The 20639-nt window shown below is 46.6% G+C and overlaps 1 protein-coding gene across 9 annotated transcripts in view; it reads left to right on the top strand.

Moving 5' to 3' along the window:
- Positions 1-20639, top strand: part of tsga10 (testis specific, 10) — a 243823-nt gene that overhangs the window by 19262 nt on the left and 203922 nt on the right. For 7 of the 9 annotated variants that reach the window (XM_038818643.1, XM_038818644.1, XM_038818638.1 and 4 more), the window contains exon 2: positions 7668-7793. The exons of the other annotated variants lie outside the window; for them this stretch is intronic. Coding sequence is in view for 5 of the 7 variants with exons in the window: in XM_038818638.1 (XP_038674566.1) it covers positions 7668-7793 (126 nt within the window). In the remaining 2 variants the exon portion in view is untranslated. The remainder of the gene's footprint in view (positions 1-7667; positions 7794-20639) is intronic. 9 annotated transcript variants of the gene reach the window in all.

Raw genomic sequence — 20639 nt, 5'->3', positions numbered from 1 at the left:
AATGTTTTCAGGAGTCTGAGGCTTGGTTCGCAGGGCAGTGTTGCTTTCCATATAATTCATTTCCTGCTGATTGGGCAATTATTTCATAGTACTACCAGATTTCTGCAGGTAAACCATAAGACATAGGAGCAGAAATATGCCATTCAGCCCATTGAGTCTATTCTGCCAATTTTGATCTGATCTGATATTCCTTGACTCCTGCCTTATTCCCATAATCCTTGATTCCGTATTGATTAAAAATCAGTCTCTCTCGGACTTCCGGTGGAGGCCATGGAGTAGGAGGTCACACATTTGGTAGTGCCTGCTCGTGATGGACTTTTTGGACCTTTTCCCCTGACTTTTTTCGAGTTTTCTTTTGAAAAATCGGGAGTGGATGGGACAGTGAGGAGGAATCCCACACTAGCATATGGGGATGTGGACCAGAAGTGATCGCATAAGAAGGTAAAATTGAGTAGAGAAGGCACGCGTGAAACCCACAGCACAGAAAAACATGGCGGAGGTGCAGGGTACTGGCTCAGCGGCGCAGTGGTTAATGGAGCAACTGGTGAAATTTATTCAGGAGGGTTTCTCCAAGCAAAAGGAAGATGGCCTAGACCCAATCAAGGCATCGATTGATCGGGTGGATCAGGGGCTGGAAGGTCGGACGATCCAGAAGGTTGAGGAGAAGGTGGTAGAGCATAAAGAACACCCAACTGCGTGGAGTTACAGGTGGGACTGATGAGGGATCAGCAGAAAAGGTTGCAGGAGAAGGTGGAGGACCTAGAGAACAGGTCCCATCGACAGAACATGAAGATCGTTGGCCTCCCTAAGGTCTGCGAGGGAACGGATGCAAGGGCATATGTAGCGAATATGCTCAAGAAGCTAATGGGTGATGGGGTGCTTGCCCAACCCTTGGAAGTGGATAGAGCGCACAGAATGCTTGCGAGGAGGCTGCGTGTGAACGAGCCACCGAGTGCACAGAACGCATGCGAGGAAGCCACGTGTGAACCAGCTACCGAGGGCAATGGTGGTGCGAATGCACCGGTTCCTGGATAAGGAACAGATTTGGAGGTGGGCCAAGCAGACATGGAGCTGCAAGTGGGAGAACAGCATCCTGCGTATCTACCAGGTCCTGGGTGTGGCCGAGTAAAATCGGTCCTTTTCAAGAAGAAGGTGAAGTTTGGACTGCATTATCCAGCTTGTTTATGGATCACCTATGAAGAGCAGCAACTTTATTTTGAGACGCCAGATGAGGCGATGGACTTTGTTAAAAGTGAAGGACAGGCAAGAGGCTGAAATCACTGAACTCTCGAGACGGGTAATGCTCTATCGATTTTGTTAAAATGATTCTCATTTTTGCACTGTATGTGAAATGGTTTTTTATATTGATTCTGGGCTGTTGCTCAGCTTTGTAAGTTAACTTGATGCCGATGGGGGAAGGGTGGCTGGATTTTCTTTGTTTCTTCATGGGTTTGGTTGGAACTGTGTGTTTTTTGAATATGTAGTGCTCTGTGTAACAAGGGGCTATTTATGTTTCTAAAGTTAACTTTGTTCTATTGGGAGTTGGGTGGCAGGATCTTTCTTTTTCAACTGTTTGTTTATTGGGGCCTGTGATGTTTTGAGTATGTATGTCCAAGCGGTGGGGGAGGAGGGAGAACAATGGAGAGATAGGATGTCTGGTGCCAAGGGTGGGAGCTACCAGGTTAGCTAGGTCAGCTAGCTCACGGAAGCATGGGGGGGGGGGGGGGGGGGGGGGGGGTGAGCAGGTGATAAATTTGATATGGGGGGTTGGGAGTTTGGTGCTGTTACTAGGGAGGGAGGGAGAGGGGAGCTGCTCTGCTGACAGGAGAGGAACTGTTACTAGGGGACAAATAAGAGGTTGAGAACGGCAGATCCCCGATGGCGGGCTTGAGGCGGCAAGGGGCGCAAGCTGGAGGCTGACCTAAGAAGGGTAATGGCTAGTTGGTAGGGTGCGGAGGGGGGGCAGGGAGCCCACCAACTAGGCTAATTACTTGGAACGTCAGAGGGCTAAATGGGCTTGTCAAGAGGGCTAGTGTGTTTGCGCATCTGAGAGGATTGAAGGCAGATGTGGCAATGCTGCAAGAGACACACCTAAAGTTTATAGATCAGACCAGACTGAGGAAAGGTGGGGTTGGCCAGGTAATCCATTCGGTGCTGGATCAGGGGGGGTTGTGATCCTGATTAACAAATGGGTGGCATTTGAGGCTGGGAGAATCGTGTCAGAAAGGGGGAGCAGGTACATAATGGTGAGTGGTTAGCTGGAGGGGATGCGGGTGGTACTTGTGAACATCCATGCACCAAACTGGGATGACGTGGAATTTATGAGGCGGGTGTTAGGTAAGATCCCAGACCAGTCAAAAACAAGGACAGGGAGGGTACCTGCCGCGGCGAGGGAATTGAAGGGGTTTATGGAGCAGATGGGGGGAATTGAAGGGGTTTATGGAGCAGAAGGGAGGAGTGGACCCATGGAGGTTTGGACAGCTAAGAGCGAAAGAGTTTTCTTTTTTCACCCATGTCCACAAGGTATGTTCTCAGATCGACTTTTCTATTCCGAGCAGGGCTCTACTGCCTGGGGTGGTGGATACCGAGTACTCGGCAATTGAGGTGGCGGATTGATAATACTAAATTTTGCAGTCCAGATGTAATCATCAGTCGAATACCAGATAACTTAAAAGAACCGTTTATTTACCGCGGGGCTGTAACACAGCTGTGACTCAGAGTTACAGCAAGTGAAAAAGCAAATTTCTCTCAGTTACAGTTGACTATATATTCTTACAAAACCCATCACACCTTTCAATCATTAGTGATACAATTAGCCCATTACGCCCCTCCTTTAAGTAATTATTTTCTTCCCATGATTAGTAATACAGTTAGTTTCATAGCATTGTAATTCTTAATCAAAAAGTCCCGAGGAGTGAATCTTCCCCCGGCTGTGTTTCGTTCCCACCACAGATTCTCACGACTGTCAAGGTCATGATAACGCGTTCTCACAGGAACAATTTATTTCACAAAGCTGGTATACAAACGTGACATTCCATTTCCCATCAGCTCCGATTTAACTTGACCAAACTCTCATTCCATTTCCCATCGTACTCTGATTCTAACTTGAGCCGAACTCTCAGGATCATGCCCCACATTGGGTTGATCTACGGATTGGTATGGAGATAGGGCAGTGCCAGTTATGGAGGTTGGATGTGGGGCTATTAGCAGATGAGGCGGTCTGTGGGTGGGTGAGTAAGTCCATCCAAAACTATCTGGAAATAAATGATACGGGGGAGGTCTCGGCAGCAATGGTGTGGGAAGCTCTGAAGGCAGTGGTCAGAAGGGAATTAATTTCGATACGGGCCCATAGAGAAAAGGTAGAGCGAGCAGAGAGATAGGTTGGTTGGGGAGATACTCCAGGTGGATAGGAGATATTCGGAAGCCCCGGATTACTGAAGGAGCGACGGAGGTTACAGGTGGATTTTGGGAACAACTGAAGAAGGCTAGGGGAGCGGTGTATGAGTACCCGGTAGAATTCTACAAGAACTTTTCGGAGATATTGAGCCAACTGCTGGTGAGGACATTTTAATGAGGTGAGAGAGAGGCGAGTCCTTCCCCCAACAATGTCGCAAGCCTCGATTTCACTGATTCTGAAACGGGAGAAGGACCCTGAGCAATGCGGGTCATACAGGCTAATCTCCCTATTGAATGTGGGGGCCAAACTGCTGGCTAAGGTACTGGCCACAAGGTTAGAGGACTGTGTCTCGGGGGTGATAGGGGAAGACCAGACGGGATTTGTAAAGGGCAGGCAACTCACGGCCAATGTTAGAAGGCTCTTAAACGTTATTATGATGCCCTCAGAGCTGAGGGGGTGGGAAAGAGAGATGGAGGTGGTGGCGACGATGGATGTGGAGAAGGCTTTTGATTGGCTGGAGTGGAATTACTTGAGGTGTTAGGAAAGTTCGGGTCTGGGTGCGGTTGCTGTATCAGGCACCAGTAGCAAGTGTGCGCGCGAATCGGTTGATGTCGGGCTATTTAAACTGCACCGAGGGACAAGGCAAGGGTGTCCCCTCTCCCCTCTGTTGTTTGCTCTGGCCATAGAGCCATTGGCTATGGCGGTAAGAGCTTCTTGGAACTGGAAAGGGCTGGTTCAGGGGGGTGTGAAACACCGGGTCTCGCTTTATGTGGATGACCTCCTGTATATTTCAGACCCATTAGAGGGGATGGGTGAAATTATGTGGATTTTAGGGGCATTTAGCAGGTTTTCGGGGTATAAATTGAACATGGCGGGGAAAGCGAGATGTTTGCGATCCATGCGAGAGGGCAAGAGAGGAGACTGAGAGAGCTGCCATTTAGAATGGTAGGCAGGAGCTTTCACTCTCTGGGGATCCAGGTGGCTCGGGAATGGGAGGCATTGCACAAGTTAAACCTGTCCCGGCTAGTAGAACAAATGAAAGAGGATTTTAAGAGATGGGACATGCTCCCGCTATCACTGGCGGGGAGGGTACAGACTGTGAAAATGACGGTCCTCCCCAGATTCCTGTTTGTCTTTCAGTGCCTCCCCATCTTTATTTATCACGAGGGCGTTTTTTAAATGAAAATGAATGAAAATCGCTTATTGTCACGAGTAGGCGTCAATGAAGTTACTGTGAAAAGCCCCTAGTCGCCACATTCCGGCGCCTGTTCGGGGAGGCTGTTACGGGAATCGAACCGTGCTGCTGGCCTGACTTGGTCTGCTTTCAAAGCCAGTGGTTTAGCCCAGTGTGCTAAACAGCCCACTGGTGAATAAGGTGATTTTTGGCTTTGTGTGGGCGGGAAAAACCCTGCGCATGAAGAAAGTATTGTTGGAGCATAGTTGGGAGGAGGGTGGGTTAGCGCTGCTGAACTTTTGTAACTGCTACTGAGCGGCTAATATAGCCATGATTAGGAAGTGGGTATGGCTTAGGCTGATACATTTCCAGGTAGTCCACCGAGCACACATGACGGTGGCCCGGATGAGAGGTTTTTGGGGTAGAGGACAGGTGTGCGAAGTGCGCGGGAGGGCCAGCAAATCATGTCCACATGTTTTGGGCATGCCCAAAGCTCAGAGGGTTTTAGCAGGGCTTTGCTAAGGCTATGTCCACAGTACAGGGGGTGCTGGCGATCTTTGGCGTGTCGGAAGAGCCGTGAATCCAGAGGGCAAGAGAGGCTGATGTCTTGGCCTTTGCCTCCCTGGTAGCCCGGAGACGGATACTGTTAATGTGGAGGGACTCGAAGCCCCTGAAATTTAAGACCTGGGTTAGTGACATTGCTGGGTTTCTCAGTCTTGAGAAAATAAAGTTCGCCCTGAGAGGGTCAATGTTAGGGTTCGCCCAGAGGTGGCAGCCATTTGTCGACTTGCTCGGGGAAAATTAAAATGTCAGCAGAGGCAGAAATCTTGTGGGGGGGCTAGGCTATTGTCTTACTGTTAGGGGTGTGAAAAACGGGATAGGGTTGGAATTGTTTTATGTACCATGTTTATGTTGCTGTTATCGTTATTATTATAAAAACTACAAATACCCTAATAAAATGTTTTTTAAAAAATCAGTGTCTCACAGTTTTGAACATTCTTCACGACCCAGCCTCTATAGCCCTCTGCAGTAAAGAATTCCACAGATTCACTACCACTGGTTTAGCACAGTGGAGGGGCTGGTTTAAAACAGCTGGCTTGTAATGCAGAACAAGACCAGCAGCGTGGGTTCAATTCCTGTACTGGCCTCCCCAAACAGGCGCCGGTATGTGGCGACTAGGGGCTTTTCACAGTAACTTAATTGAAGCCTACCTGTGATAACAAGTGATTTATTATTATTATATTATTAGAGAAGAAATTCCTCCTCCATCTGTCTTAAATGAGAGACCTCTTACTCCTGAGATTATGCTCTCTGGTCCTCCTAGTCTCTCCCAGAAGGGGAAACAACATCTCGGCTTCTACCCTGTCAAGCCCCATAAGATTCCTATCTCTCAATAAGGTCGCACCTGATTCTTTTAAACTCTAAAGAGTAAGCTCAATCTCTCCTCGTTGGAAAATCCCTCCATACCTGGGATCAGCCTAGTGAACACCTCCAATGCCATTATATCTTGCCTTCGATAATGGGACCAAAACTGTTCAAAGGTGTGGTCTAACGTGCCTTGTTTTCCCTAGTTTTACACTAGTTACCTTTTGTAATAAAGACCAAGATTTAGTTGCCTATAGCTTGCATGTTAGCTTTTTGTGATTTCCTCCTTATTGCAGCTTTCTGCAGTCTTTTTCTCCATTTAAATAATATTCAGCTCCTTTATTTTTTTCTACCAAAGTGCATAGCTTTACATTTTTCTGTTTAATATTCTATCTGCCAAGTTTTTGACCTGTCACCTAACCTGTCTGTATCCTTCTGTAGACTCTTGTGGGCAAAATTCTCTGGCCTCCCTGCAGTCTGTTTCTTGTGGCAGCAGGTGTCCCACCATTGGCCGGCAGTGGGATCTTCTGGTCCTGCTGTCAATGGGATTTCCCATTGAATCCACCCAATGCTGCCAAAAAACCTGTGGCAAGGAGGGTGGGCACTCCACTGGTTACAGATTGCCATCTTGAAAATGCTCCTCTATCCCATTTGTCTTCTATTAATTAGCCAATCCTCTAACCATGGTAATATTTTCACCTCAACACCATGTGCTCTCTATCCTATTAAGCAGTTTTTTTTGTGGTACTTTATCGAATGCTTTTTGGAAATCCAAGTATATTACATCTACTTGTTTCCCTTTATCCTGCTCGTTATCACCTCAAATAATTCCAATAAATTTGTCAAGCATGATTTACCCTTCATGAAGCCATGCTGACTCTGCTTGTTTATATTATGTATTTCTAAATGCTCTGCTATTACATCCTTTATAATGTTCCCGTAACATTTTCCCAACGACAGATGTCACATTAACTGGTCTATAGTTACCTTTTTTTTGGTCTCCCTCCCATTTTTTGTCAATTGTCCAGTCCTCCAGGACTCTTCCAGAATTTAAGATTCTTGGAAGATTTACTGCCCTCCCCCATAACAATACTGTCAAAACCATCGATGACAAAGCAGCCTGTTTGACGCCCCGTCCACCAGCTTCAAGAGCCCACTCCCTCCTCCTCCTCCTACACTCTGGCAGCAGCATGTACCATCTATAAGATACATTGCAGAAATGCACCAAAGTCCCTTTGACAGGATCTTACAAACCCGCACATAGGCAAGGAAGACAGGAAAATGGGAACACCACCACCAGCAAGTTTACAAAACTCTGTGAAGTGCCTTGAGACATTAGATCATATTATTTGTAGTTCTAATGCTTTACAATAACAGGTTACATAGAGTAGCAACTGGGAGGAGGATTGAGCTCCCATCAAGCCACAAGTTTCCAAGTTTGGCAGTTGCTGATGGACAATCCTGAGCTTTATTTTCAGAGATTTTTTTTTATGGTTACTGACGTCTCTCCACCATGTGCATGAAACTGATTTAAGGTGTATATCAGGAAGGCCCTATACACGTATACCCCATATAAAGGTGGCATCATAATATCCCCCCCCCCCCACCCTCTTATTAAAGTATCTCTTTCCAGGACCAAATGAAGACATTTTATCGAACTACTTACTTCCAGTTATATTATTTTATTAGGCTGACCTTGTTTTTTTTCTTCCCTCGCACTCCTTGCATCAGGAAAGTGCAGGAAAGGGTATAGACCGCCAGAGCTACAACCTTGCATCTGAGATAGCCCGTGAAGTCGCAGGGATTAAAGAATGGAATAAAAGTAGCGAAGATCATAACTTTCAGCTAAATTATCAGGTGATCGATTTAGAGAAATCTTTACTAACTTTTTTTTGAAACACAAATGTGAACAATGAGGATACTGTACAAGATGAAAACTCCCTTAAGCACCTAATAAGGTTTTCAACTTTTTCCAGACTCTGCTCTGATTTGTGTGTATGTGCATCTCCTCTGTCTCTGTCAAAGATATGCAATAATTATGGGGGACTTCAGTCTTCACTTTGTCTGGTGGATGTACCTTTAAGAAATGGGTGTTTATCAAATAGCTGCAGTGATTTCACTGTGTAGGTGGAGCTGGGTTGTCTGTCTGTCTTTCACTTTCATTTTGAGCTGGAGCTGCAGTGTGTTTTTGGATTCGTTTTCAGAGTTGGAGAGCTGCATTAACAGCAAGAAGATATTATGATCTCTCTGCAATCTAAAGAATGCCGCCAAATCACTTGCTTTCAAAGTAATATCTGTTTTTGTAGAGAATTTAAACCTGCTGTCTTTATGTTAAAAAGGTTTTAACTTACGGATGTTGTTTGGGAAGTTATTAAGGGTTATCTCTAGAGTACTGTATCTTTTGGGGGGTGGTCAGGGATGGTAGTTGATAAACTGTTTACTATGTGTTTATAAAATGTTAACTGGATTCATAGAATAAACATTGTTTTGTTAAAACATACTTTTAGTTCTCTGTTGCATCACACCTGTAAAGTGGGCCCTTGTGCTCCCCATAACCAAATTCTTTTAAAAGTTGTGTGTCAGGTGAACTCCATGAAATACTTTGGGGTTCTCTAGTTTGAACAAATCAAATTGGCAAAAATAGCTTGGAGGACGAGTTCACGGGATTCATTTGAGACAATTTTCAGAAACAATGGTTGGAAATTTCCATTTGAGACTAAGTGCAGTAGCAGGAGGTTTCATCAATACCCAACCCTCTGGCCAGCATGGCAGGAACTCTAGCCCAATTCTGCACTTGAAAAACAAATCATTTATGGAATGTGGGCGTCTCTGGCTAGGCCAGCATTTATTACCCATACCTAATTGTCCTTCAGAAGCTGGTGGTGAATTGCTTTCTTGAACCGTTGCAGTCCTTGAGGTGTAGGTACACCCACTGTGCTATTAGGGAGGGAGTTCCAGGATTTTGCCCCGGCGACAGTGAAGGAGTGCAATATATTTCTAAGTCAGGGTGGTGAGTGACTTGGAGGGGAAATTCCAGGTGGTGGGGTTCCCAAGTATCTGCTGCTTGTGTCCTTCCAGATGGTAGTCGTTGGTGGTTTGGAAGGTGAGAACCTTGGTGTGTTACTGCAGTGCACCTTGTAGATAGTACACACGGCTGCCACTGTTCGTCGGTGGGAAGGTTTGAATATTTGTGGAAGGGGGAAGCAAGCAAGCGGGCTGCTTTGTTCTGGATGGAGTTGTTCGAATTGTACCCATCCAGGCAAGTGGAGAGCATTCCATTACATTCCTGACTTGTGCCTTGTAGATGGTGGACAGGCTTAAGGGGTCAGGAGCAAAATTACTCGCTGTACAATTCCTAGCCTTTGACCTGCCCTGGTAGCCACAGTATTAACGTGGCTAGTCCAGTTCAGTTTCTGATCAGTGTTAACCCCCAGGCTGTTGAATGGAAACTCATTAATGAAATGAAATGAAAATGAAAATTGCTTATTGTCACGAGTAGGCTTCAATGAAGTTACTGTGAAAAGCCCCTGGTCGCCACATTCCGGCGCCTGTTCGGGGAGGCTGCCTTGGTCTACTTTCAAAGCCAGCGATTTAGCCCACTGTGCTAAACAATATGCACAAGCCAGTTACCAGCTGAATCGCCTGGCAGGTTGGGATCTTATTGATCTGCCTGCCGACAGCCGGTAGGGTCAAGGTCTGGGTGCCATACTTAAACGCCAGTACAACACATACATCTGACTCTTCAGCCCCAACTGTCTTCAGGAGACTGTCACAGATGTCTAGAAACCAGAACTAGCTTGCAGCCTCAAGAAGGCAGCTCCCTGCTTTCCAGTCCCTCAAGACATTGATCAGAGGAATATGAACCCACAGGCATGTCCTGTATCCCAGGGCTGGCTCCAGTAAACACACCAGCCTGAAGCCACTGGCCTGGGAGGTTATTGAAGGCTTGCACTGCACCCAAAATCTTGTCTGCTCCATCAAGGTAGGTCATCTTTCAATTCCTTCCAATGTTAAATCTCATCGTGGCACCATTCACTCAAACAGCTACTCTCTGCAGTGATCTCTCAACAACCCTTAGCAGGAAACACATCAACATTCATTCTCTTCATCAAATCCTGAAGATCACAGTAAGTCAGATGCAGTCTTGTATTGCTCATGCCGATCAACCAAAATTCTAATATCTAGTTTCTGGGCACCAGCAGATTGAGAACTACAAGGCAGCTGAGTACTAGTCCAAGCCCACAAACTATGTCCAAAGAAGGAGTTCTGCAAGAACTGTTACCGAGCTCACCTACACCCTCCATCAGTGCAGCGATGCATACCTTGTGCGGTTCGCGCCCACTTCTGGAGAAGTCCTTACTGACACGTCCCCGCAACACTCTTGAGGCAGGGACAGCCTAGGTCTCTGGTAATGGAGGGCTGCTGGAGACCAATCATCTTCTCAGCCTGAATTGAATAATGAGCCTCTGCTGGAGATGTAATGACAGGTGGCAGAACATCAGGTGAAAATTCGACAGTCACTCAGCAGACAAGAGCAAATGATGGAGGAGTCCATCCACCTTCTGCCTGTTGTGCTTCCAACATGCGAATGCCTCAAGGTTACGATGGGATGGCCGGCAACCATCATGGAGACCTTTAGTCCAGCAGGTGTTCCCTCTGCCCTGCATTCCATGGCAGCACACTTTGGTTAGCAACATCTAGAAGTAGGGGACATGGGAACGAGGCACCTTGACCTCTCTCCAGGTGCACCATCACCTGCAGGAGCTGTGGCGGGCCCTCTGGTACCCACAAGGAGGATGGGCTTCATTCGGACACCCTGAGATGGCCTCTCGGGTCACTCCTGGAGTGCTACTTGTGATCTGACCCAATCCACTCCAGGCCACCAAAGGCACTTCCACCCCTGACCTGATCAGGAGACCCTGCTCCGGCTGGGGCTCCCCAAACCTCGGGCCACCACATGTGCCAAGGTCATCGCTGACAACAGGACATGGGGGTCAGCAAACTGCTTCCATCTTGGCTACGAATACCAAAGCATGATGGTAGGGTTAAGAAATTCTGATGTCACTTTTGGGTCATGGGTGTGATAGCATTAAAGAAATTGCACTTTTATGAATCCATTTTGATAGTTATACAAATGTTTGGTCAACTGAAGGCGTTGTGAATTTATATTTTGGAATTCTCTTATGTTGAGGTTTGCCAGCCTCCTGCTCAGAGGTAGTGTCATTCATATGTTGTCAACCTATTGCGGGCAGCATGGTAGCATAGTGGTTAGCACGATTGCTTCACAGCTCCAGGGTCCCAGGTTCGATTCCCGGCTTGGATCACTGTCTGTGTGGAGTCTGCACGTTCTCCCCGTGTGTGCGTGATTTTCCTCCGGGTGCTCCGGTTTCCTCCCACAGTCCAAAGATGTGCAGGTTAGGTGGATTGGCCATGCTTAAATTGCCCTTGGTGTCCAAAATTGCCCTTAGTGTTGGGTGGGTTGCTGGGTTATGGGGATAGGGTGGATGTGTGGGTTTGCATAGGGTGCTCTTTCCAAGAGCAGGTGCAGACTCGATGGGCCGAATGGCCTCCTTCTGCACTGTAAATTCTATGATATTCTATGAATTGAACTAGACTCTGTACCCTTGTGATGTCCAGGAAATGTGTTTTAACCTTTCTTTGAAACGTGTGATGCCAGCATTTCTAACCCTTACTCAAGGAACACCATTGTGTGAGAGCAGCTAATCAGCATTGATTTTGACAGCATTTATGTCTCCATGGTAGGCATGCCCTCTTCCCAGTCGCAGCAGTCTTTGTATTATTAGATGGCAGCAAAGTTTCAAGTCTTCTCTTGCATCGCATATGCTTGTGAGAAAAAGTGAATATTGAGTGAAACAGGCTGGAGAAACTAGGCATTATCCATCCAGTTCAGTTCTCGGAAAGGATGGCAACTATATCCCCATATTGAAACTGGACAGGACCTTCTGCATTTGCAGTGTTTATAAACTAACAGTCGCCAAGTTGGATTCAAACCCAATCCCGGGAACTGAAGACCTGTATGCAAAACTGGCAGAGGGTCAGTCTTGCATAAAGCTGGTAGGAGTAATGTGTACCAGCAACTCTGTGACACTTCCCAGTAGTATGTCATGATCCACACAAGCAAAAGCGTATTCCAGTATACGCATCTGCCTTTTGGGGTGTCTTTGGTATTTGCAATATTCCAAAGGACAACAAGGAGTCTGCTACAGGGGCTACCCTGGGTTGTTATATACCTTGACAATGTCCTTATAACTGCATTGACATAGGCCAAGCATCTAGCAAACTTAGAGGAGGTGTTTAAAAGATTTCTGGAAGCTGGGGTTCACCTCGAGAGAGAAGTGCACATTTCAAGCTACTGACATGACCTACCCGGGACACTGTAAGGATTACACCTGGTGGAAAACAAGGTCAAGCTGATAAAGGAGGCACCTGCACCCACAAACACAACAACTGAACTCAAACTTTTTTTAGGATGGTAAACCAAACTTATCAACAGTATTGGCCGCCTTGGAAATTCTGCTAAAAGAACACCATCATAGGGCAGCACGGTGGCCTAGTGGTTAGCACAACCGCCTCACGGCGCTGAGGTCCCAGGTTCGATCCCGGCTCTGGGTCACTGTCCATGTGGAGTTTGCACATTCTCCCCGTGTCTGCGTGGGTTTCGCCCCCACAACCCAAAAATGTGCTGAGTAGGTGGATTGGCCACGCTAAATTGCCCCTTAATTGGAAAAAATAATTGGGTAATCTAAATTTATAAAAAAAAGAAGAAAAAAAAAAAGAACACCATCATTGGTCTTGGAAGGCTCGTCGGAGGAAACTTTCAACAGAGTCCAGCAATTATTGCATTCCTCAAACCTGTTAGTATACCTTGACCCATCCAAAAGAACTGATATTGACCAGCAACATCTCTCCATATGGGATTGGTTCAGTGTTGTCCCATGAGATGGGCAACAGCTCGGGAGGGTATTTAATACATACCCTATCAGGCTATCGCCTAAGGAAGTTACTCACAAATCGAGCAGGAAGGCCTATTGGCATCAAGAAATTCCACCAGTACTTGCATGATAGACACTTTACAATCTTTTCTGACCACAATCACTCTTGGGTCTGTTAGGAAACAAAAAGATAATTTTAAAGGACAGGAGGTACAAAGACGCAGGCTTCCTAAATTGCAAGTTACAGTCCAGATAACCAGGGAATTTGGACAGAACAAATGAAGACACCTGAAGTTAAGTGACCAAGGTATCATTCAGAAGAATATAAGGAGGAGTAAACAAAGTGTTCTGAGTTAGAGATAATTGCAGTAACCAAATTTAAAGCATGACAGCAGACTTGAGGAACTTTAACCACCTGATGACATTATAATACAGTCTGGGAATTGAGCAATAAAGCAATTGTGAGCAGTTTGCACAGCAGTCAAGACGAAGAAATCCTAAAGGGTTGGTGTATAATTCTGGATGGGATTCGATGTTAAAAATGGAGCAGAGGTTTGGTTTAAAAGTTTTGTTTGGAAAACTTCATCTGGATTTTTGAGTGAAAACCACTGAGGAGAAACATAATGAGAGAAGATTTTAAAGCATGTTTTTGGGAGTGAAGTTTGGAAACTTTCAAGTGGAAATCATCGGGGAGGGGGGCGCGAAATTCTGAGGAGACATCCACATGGGGTTCAGAGCGCAGAGTGTATTTTCTCACATTCATCTTGTGAACTTCAAAGGGACTGTGTTAATGAGACCATTGTATATTAAGATGACTTTGCACTTAGTGTTAATCCTAAAACTAAAGGAGGAGTACAGGAATATTACATCATAATCCAACTTTTTATGTTTAACAAATGTGTTTTCTGGTTGTTAAAACTAAGTAGCGGTCCTGTGACTCATTCCTCCACATTTTATAACAAACAGTGAAATCTTCTGCCTTTTGAGCCAGGGTTCCTGTTGGAATCTTCCTGTCCTGTTACAACATCAAATGGGATTGTAACAGGTGTCTTCAAAGACGACAAGGCTATCCCGCCGATCGCTTCAGCAAGAATTCAACTGCGGGGGTTAATTCTGTTCGCCTGTAGGGCAGCACGGTGGCACAGTGGTTAGCACTGCTGCCTCACGGCGCCGAGGTCCCAGGTTCGATCCTGGCTCTGGGTCACTGTCCGTGTGGAGTTTGCACATTCTCCGCGTGTTTGCTTGGGTTTCGCCCCCACAACCTGTTGATAGTTGTGCTTTTACTTAATTGCTCTGTTTAATAACCTTTGCTCTAGAGTCGCCAGGCATCTTTCTGATATCACCACGAGGTGCAAAGCCAAGTGCTGATCAATAACTCAATACACCAGTTAGTAAGTTTAAATTCGGCCACCAACAGAGCTGCCTGAGGTGGGCTACAGTGGGCTCAATTCCCTGATGTCCATGACTGTCACGGAACAAACACATGAGTTGATTCCTGGCCTGTCAGGAACTACATAAAGACTATCTTTCAGGATGACACCGTCATGTGTGGTCAGAGAATTGCTAAATTTGTCGTAAGGGGCTGGGAAGGTTCCCTTTAAAACTTCCCTGAGCTTTTCATCTTTTCTCTGGGCCTGCGTTAAATCTTGTATATTGGTCCGTGAGACCTGAACTGTGTGTACCGGGGGGCTTCCAAAAATAACCATGCCTGAAACCTGCTTTAGCTAGTGCATCAGCTTTTACATTTCCAGGTGGGGAAGAACGGTGGTGACTACGAACTTTTATGATTCCATGTTTCCTGTCCTTTGCTTGTTCTAAAATATGTTGGAGTAAGGGGGCTGATGGTAGGGGTTTTCCGTCCGCGGAAGCAAATCCTCTTCCCACAGGGGTAGGAATTCTGTTAGGCTGTTAGACATACAGGCTGTCCGAGTAAATGTTGGCTGGGCTGGGTAACTAATCGGGGTGATCTACTACATAAGCAATAGCTGCCAGTTCTGCTGCCTGTGAGCCTAAGTGTCCTGGTAGCTTTAAGGAGATTTCTCCTAGGGCGCGTCATAAATTCCGCATCCTCTTGCGGCGTATGCCACGGGTCTTAATTGTTCGTGCCGTTCCTGGAGGAGCACGGCCGAAAGGGTGCGGTCTGCTGTTGCTACATCTATAGCATAGGGGGAAAGTGGGTCTGGAACCTGTAGTGCGGGGGCTGCGATGAGTGCTCTTTTTAAAGCATCCACGGCATCCGTATGCTGCGGAAGCCATTCCCAAGGTGCTTTCTTTTTTAGAAGGTCGGATAGGGGCGCTGCTTTAGTGGCAAAACCGTCGATATGGTTCCGGCAGTAGCCAATCAGTCCTAAAAACGACCGGAGGGCTGATCCATTTTGGGGAATGGGCAATTTGACAATCAAGTCAATCCTTTTGTGCTTGATCTCACGTTTACCATGCATGATAATTGTTCCCAAATATATCACCTTTTTTTCCAAAATTTGGGCCTTTTTGGGGTTAACTTTGCATCCAATCTCTTTCAGGAGTCCTAGGAGTTCTGCTAGAAGCGAGATGTGCTCTGCCTTTGTGTCTGTCTGCAGTCAGAGGTCGTCTACGTACTGGACCAGACATTCGGGGCGGGAAAATTTAGCTCATCCATTTGCCAGCTGTCTGTGGAAAATGGAGGGGGAGTTGTGGAATCCTTGTGGAAGGCATGTCCACGTGTATTGCTGACCTTTAAAAGTGAATGCAAATTTATACTGGCACGCTTTATAGCTAATGGAATGGACCAGAATCCGTTGTTGATGTCCAAAACCGTAAAATATTGTGAATAGAGTCCCTGTTTGAGCATGGTCTCGGGACTTGTGGCTACAGTGGGGGCTGCTGCTGGGGTGACTTTGTTGAGTTCCCGGTAATCAATGGTCAGTCGCCATGATCCATCGGGTTTTCTTACTGGCCAAATCGGGGCATTATTAGTGGAGGCTACTGATCTTAGTACGCCCTGTTCTAATAAGCTATCAATCACCTTGGAAATTTCTCCCTCTGCTTCCTGGGGAAATCCGTACTGGGTCTGGGGTCAGGTCCTGTATTCTGAACCGATCCAGCCATTCTGCCACAGTCGTGTTTATGATGTGCAAATGCTGCTCTGTTTTCCTGCAGAACTGCCCTAACCTGCTTGTCTGTGCTAATTGTACTTGTGTCAAACCAGTATTCGCCGATTGCGCTGATCCTATTAGCATAATCTCCTACTGTTAGCGTGGCGGGGGCTCTTGCTGTCTTTGCCATTCTCCAGACACATTTGCTTACTGGATCGAATGAAAGATTGTGGGAGCTCATAAAATCAATTCCCAAAATGTGTTCTGCTGTGTGGGGTAGATCAACTTAAACTATGGGGTGTTTGGTTGTAATATTGCCAATCTGAATGGATACAGGGGCTGTGATGTGTCCCTGCTGTGAGTGGCCTGTAAAGCCGCTGAGGGTGATGGTGTCTGTAGTGGGCCATATGTCTTTCTGAAACATGGTGGAGGAATTAAGTGTGGTGTGGGACCCTCCTGTGACCCAAAGAAATTCAACTGGCTGACCCCGTACTTTTGCTGCAACGATCGGTTGGCCGGACCTATCCAAAGGGTGTCGCAGACACAAGTTGGGGAGCCTGAACACCGTCAGTCAGTGCCGTTCAAGTCTCCCTGGTCTGAACGGGCACTTACACTATGAATAGGCTAGTCCTATTCCGATTTAGAGTGCCTGTCTGTTGGGCTCTCTGTGCTTTCAGTGGGGCATTGCACTCTCATGCAAAGTGTCCTAATTGACCACAGTTATAACATTCTTGCGATTTCTGGGGTGGGCTGTTTCTACCTTCATTTACCCATGCGGGGTTTTGGTGCGTTTTTACTGCATGTATATCTGCCTCTGCCTGCTCTTCATTGGGTTTCCTGAAGGCGGGTTTATTCTGAACAGATTGCTCCCAAGCGCGGGACAACCTTTTTAAAACCTATTTTTCGTTGTGGGTCTCATTTGAGGGGTCATAATTCGCACAAACTCTCTGTCCTGCCTCTATGGCATGAGAGGTCAGGATTCGAGTCCATTTGGCCATGTTTTCTGGGATCAAATGGGCGCGGGCTAAGTCTCCGAATACTGCCGTGAAATGGATCCACAAGCGTCCAGAAAACGCTGTGGGGTGTTCGGTTTTCTTCTGCCTGCATCTGTTCAGGCCTTCCACTGGGTCTCCTCTATTGTAACCGATCGCATCTAGGATCGCCATGTGCATCTCTGCTAGGGTGCCTCCTCCTACATTCTGTGGGTCAGGAAGGGCTGCTACAACGGAAGGGTCTAGGCTCAAAATTGTGAGCTTCACTTGCTCTTTCTCGTCCAGGCCGTACGTGGTCGCCTGCTGCTTAACCTTTGCAAAGAATTGGCGGGGGTCTGAAGTGAGGAGGAACGGTGTGATTTTCTCGCACGCGTCCCGTAATTGGGTCACGGTTAAGGGGGTCGTATAAAGGAACTCGGTGTCTCCTTCTGCTGCGGCTCTGCGGTGGGTGGTTACTGGATTCATGGGGGTGTGATCTCTCTGCTCAGTGGGGAGTTGGGGTGCTCTTCTCTTCTGGGGCTTCTCTTGCACACATGTTCCATGTACATACCTTTGCGCTGTTTCATTTAACTCTTGCCAGTCAGGGCCGTTTTCCTCATTTAATTGGGATCGAAATGTGTTTTGGAATCCATTCTGGACTGAAAGCAGAGATTGCAATTCTGCAATCTGCTACCGGCACTTTGCATGATCTACCGAGCTCTGCCCCTGTTCCGTGGTGGAAGCATGGAGTGCTCGTAGGGCTGCCTTTAAATCACTGCACTGCTTCTGCAATGCCTCTACCTGCTGTTCCGTTTCTTCTCGTACCAGGACTGCACGTTGTGTGTCCTGGTAGGCCTTGTCGTACTGGGTCTGGAAGCTGCTTAAGTGCACCAGATAAGACTGGTGTGCCCTCTTGGCATCATCCACCTCTCTGTCTTTTGCTGCCAACCTCCCTTTTAACTCTATATTCTCCTTCTCTATCTCACATACATCGACTTTACTCATCCTATTCGTCTCATCTATCTCTTTACGGAGCGTCCAAACGACCTCCTCTGTGCCTCGCAATTGTGCCAGACAGGACATGATTGCCATCGGCTTGCGAGCTTTTCCCAAGCTCTTCTTGTGAATCTCTGTCAGGTTCTCCCACCAAGTATGTCCTATACTCCGGGAACCTGTTTCTTCATTTGCACAAAATTCGCTCCAAAGGGGCCATCCCTTCCCTTTGAGATGTTTCCTAAACTCATCTTCCCAAACGGGACACTGTCCTACTCTGCTGGTCGCTGCGACCACGAATTCCTGCGGGTTCATAAGGAGTTCCATTGCCTTCATTGCCATTTTTCCTATCTGAGTTCTCTTTAAATTTGGAACAGGGGTAATAAAGCGGTGCTGCAAACACGGGTACGGCTTTCGCTAATTTCCGGAATACAAACTCCCAACAGTTTTTCGCAACAAAATCTATCAGGTTTACCTTGTATCCCTGTTAGTACGCATGCATTAACACACTTCCGAATTCTGGATGATTGATCAGAACTGCGGGAACACTTGTGGTTATTTCTGTTCCCGATTGGATACTAATTCAAATTTTGGGTGTTCTCGGAGTGGGGGGGGGGGCACTTTTCTAAGTCGAATGCCATCAGAGTCACCAGTAAATGTTGCTAGTTGTGCTTTTACTTAATTGCTCTGTTTAATAACCTTTGCTCTAGAGTCGCCAGGTATCTTTCTGATGCCACCACGAGGTTCAAAGCCAAGTGCTGATCAATAACTCAATACATCAGTTAGTAAGTTTCAAATCAAAACACATTTATTATACACACCGTCAATCACTACTCATGCATAAAACTCCACTTACTAACTATCACTACAACTAAAGCTTAGTTCAAATGGCCCACCAGGTCAGAGGAACAGTGGCCTTTATCCGGTTCTGCGTCTGCAGACTTCAAGCTGGTATGGAATAGTAGCTAGGAGCGCCTATCTTGTAGCATGCATTGACTGGAGACTTACTTGGTTGGTGCAGCTGCTAGACAGGTCTCTCCTTGTTGAGCGTCACGGTCAAGAGTTCTTTGAGAGCTGCCAAGAGCGAACTGAACTTGGGGACTACTTCATAGTCCCCAGGGATTTCGCGCCCTTATGGGCGGACCCCGGACCTGGTCCCAATTAATTCGACTATGTCCCAATCGGTTCTATCAATTTCGCCAATACTGGAGTTTTTCCTTGATCGTTGGGCGGGCCCTATGTGTCCGTTGGCCTGCCTTTGTCCTGGCTCCCGCTGGTGCCGGGGAGTCTGTCTTGGTTCCGATTGATTCAATATTTCTAATTGTTCCTGGGGATTGCTCATTAGTATGTAGATGGCTATTGGTTTCGGTTCTGTCTGGGTTCTGCAAATCTTAATACACAGGAAACCTTGCACCTGCTTGTTTTCCTGTGGCTGGCCAATTTTCCCTGTATTCTTTGCGGGCATCCATTTTGGAATCGGGAAGTGGCCACCTCAGGTGTCTACAAACCCAAAGATGTGCAGGGTAGGTGGTGTGGCCATGCTAAATTGCCCCTTAATTGGAAAAAATTAATTGGGCACTAAATTGTTATTTTAAAAAAAACATTCTGTTCACCCATGAATAAACTTTCAAGCACCAATGTGGAACACACAGCAATGTGGGTGTTCTTAGCCTACTGCCTACCCTTGCAAGAATGTATTGCATGTAATCCTGTACCACAAGAAATCATCATGGCATTAAATTTATGTTTAGACACATTGCCAGTCTCAGCGAAGCATATCAGGAACTCGACCAATGGAGATCCACTTTTATCCAAAGAGAGAGACAAAATGCTTGCAGTATGGGTAAATGAGCCAGTTTCCAAGGAAATTAAACCATTATTTACCCATAAGAATTAATTCACTTGTCCAGATGGCATCATACCCTGGGGGAGCAAGGGTAGGCATCCCTGTACCAGGCAGAGAGCTGCTCCCAATGAACTACACAAGTGCTCATCCTGGCATCTCTTTTTTTTTAAATTTAGAGTACCCAATTATTTTTTTCCAATTAATGGGCAATTTAGCAAGGCCAATCCACCTAATCAGCACATCTTTTGGGTTGTGGGGGTGAAACCCATTCAGACATGGGGAGAATGTGCAGTTTTAATGTGTTTAATACTGTTCCATTGTCTAATACCATGATATCGGGTAATCCGTCAGTTGAAAAACATTGCCATAATCATTCGATGGTAGCATGCAATGTAAGTGATTTCACCTCAATCACCATCCGTTTAGAGGATGCATCAATTGAGAGCAAAAGCCATTGCACCCAGAAATGGACCAGCAAAATCTATATGGATTCATACCCATGGCCTACCAGGCCATTCCCAAGGGTGCATTGGGGTTGTAGCAGACAACCTTTATTGCAGTTGGCACTGTTGACGGTGCCTGACTAGCTTCTTCATATCAGCATCAATACCAGGTGCCACCACACAACTCCTGACAAGCATATTTATCTTAGAGATCCCAGGATGAGGGAGTGGCGCAGTGGTTAGCTCTTCTGCCTACGGCGCTGAGGACCTGGGTTCAATCCCGGCCCCAGGTCTCTGTCTGTGTGGAGTTGGCACATTCTCCCCATGTCTGAATGGGTTTCACCCCCACAACCCAACATATGTGCTGATTAGGTGGATTGGCCTTGCTAAATTGCCCCTTAATTGGAAAAAAATAATTGGGTA

The sequence above is a fragment of the Scyliorhinus canicula genome, chromosome 14, assembly GCF_902713615.1.
Source record: "Scyliorhinus canicula chromosome 14, sScyCan1.1, whole genome shotgun sequence".
NCBI classification, from domain to species: Eukaryota; Metazoa; Chordata; class Chondrichthyes; order Carcharhiniformes; family Scyliorhinidae; genus Scyliorhinus; species Scyliorhinus canicula.
This window is presented reverse-complemented; position numbering and strand designations above follow the sequence as displayed.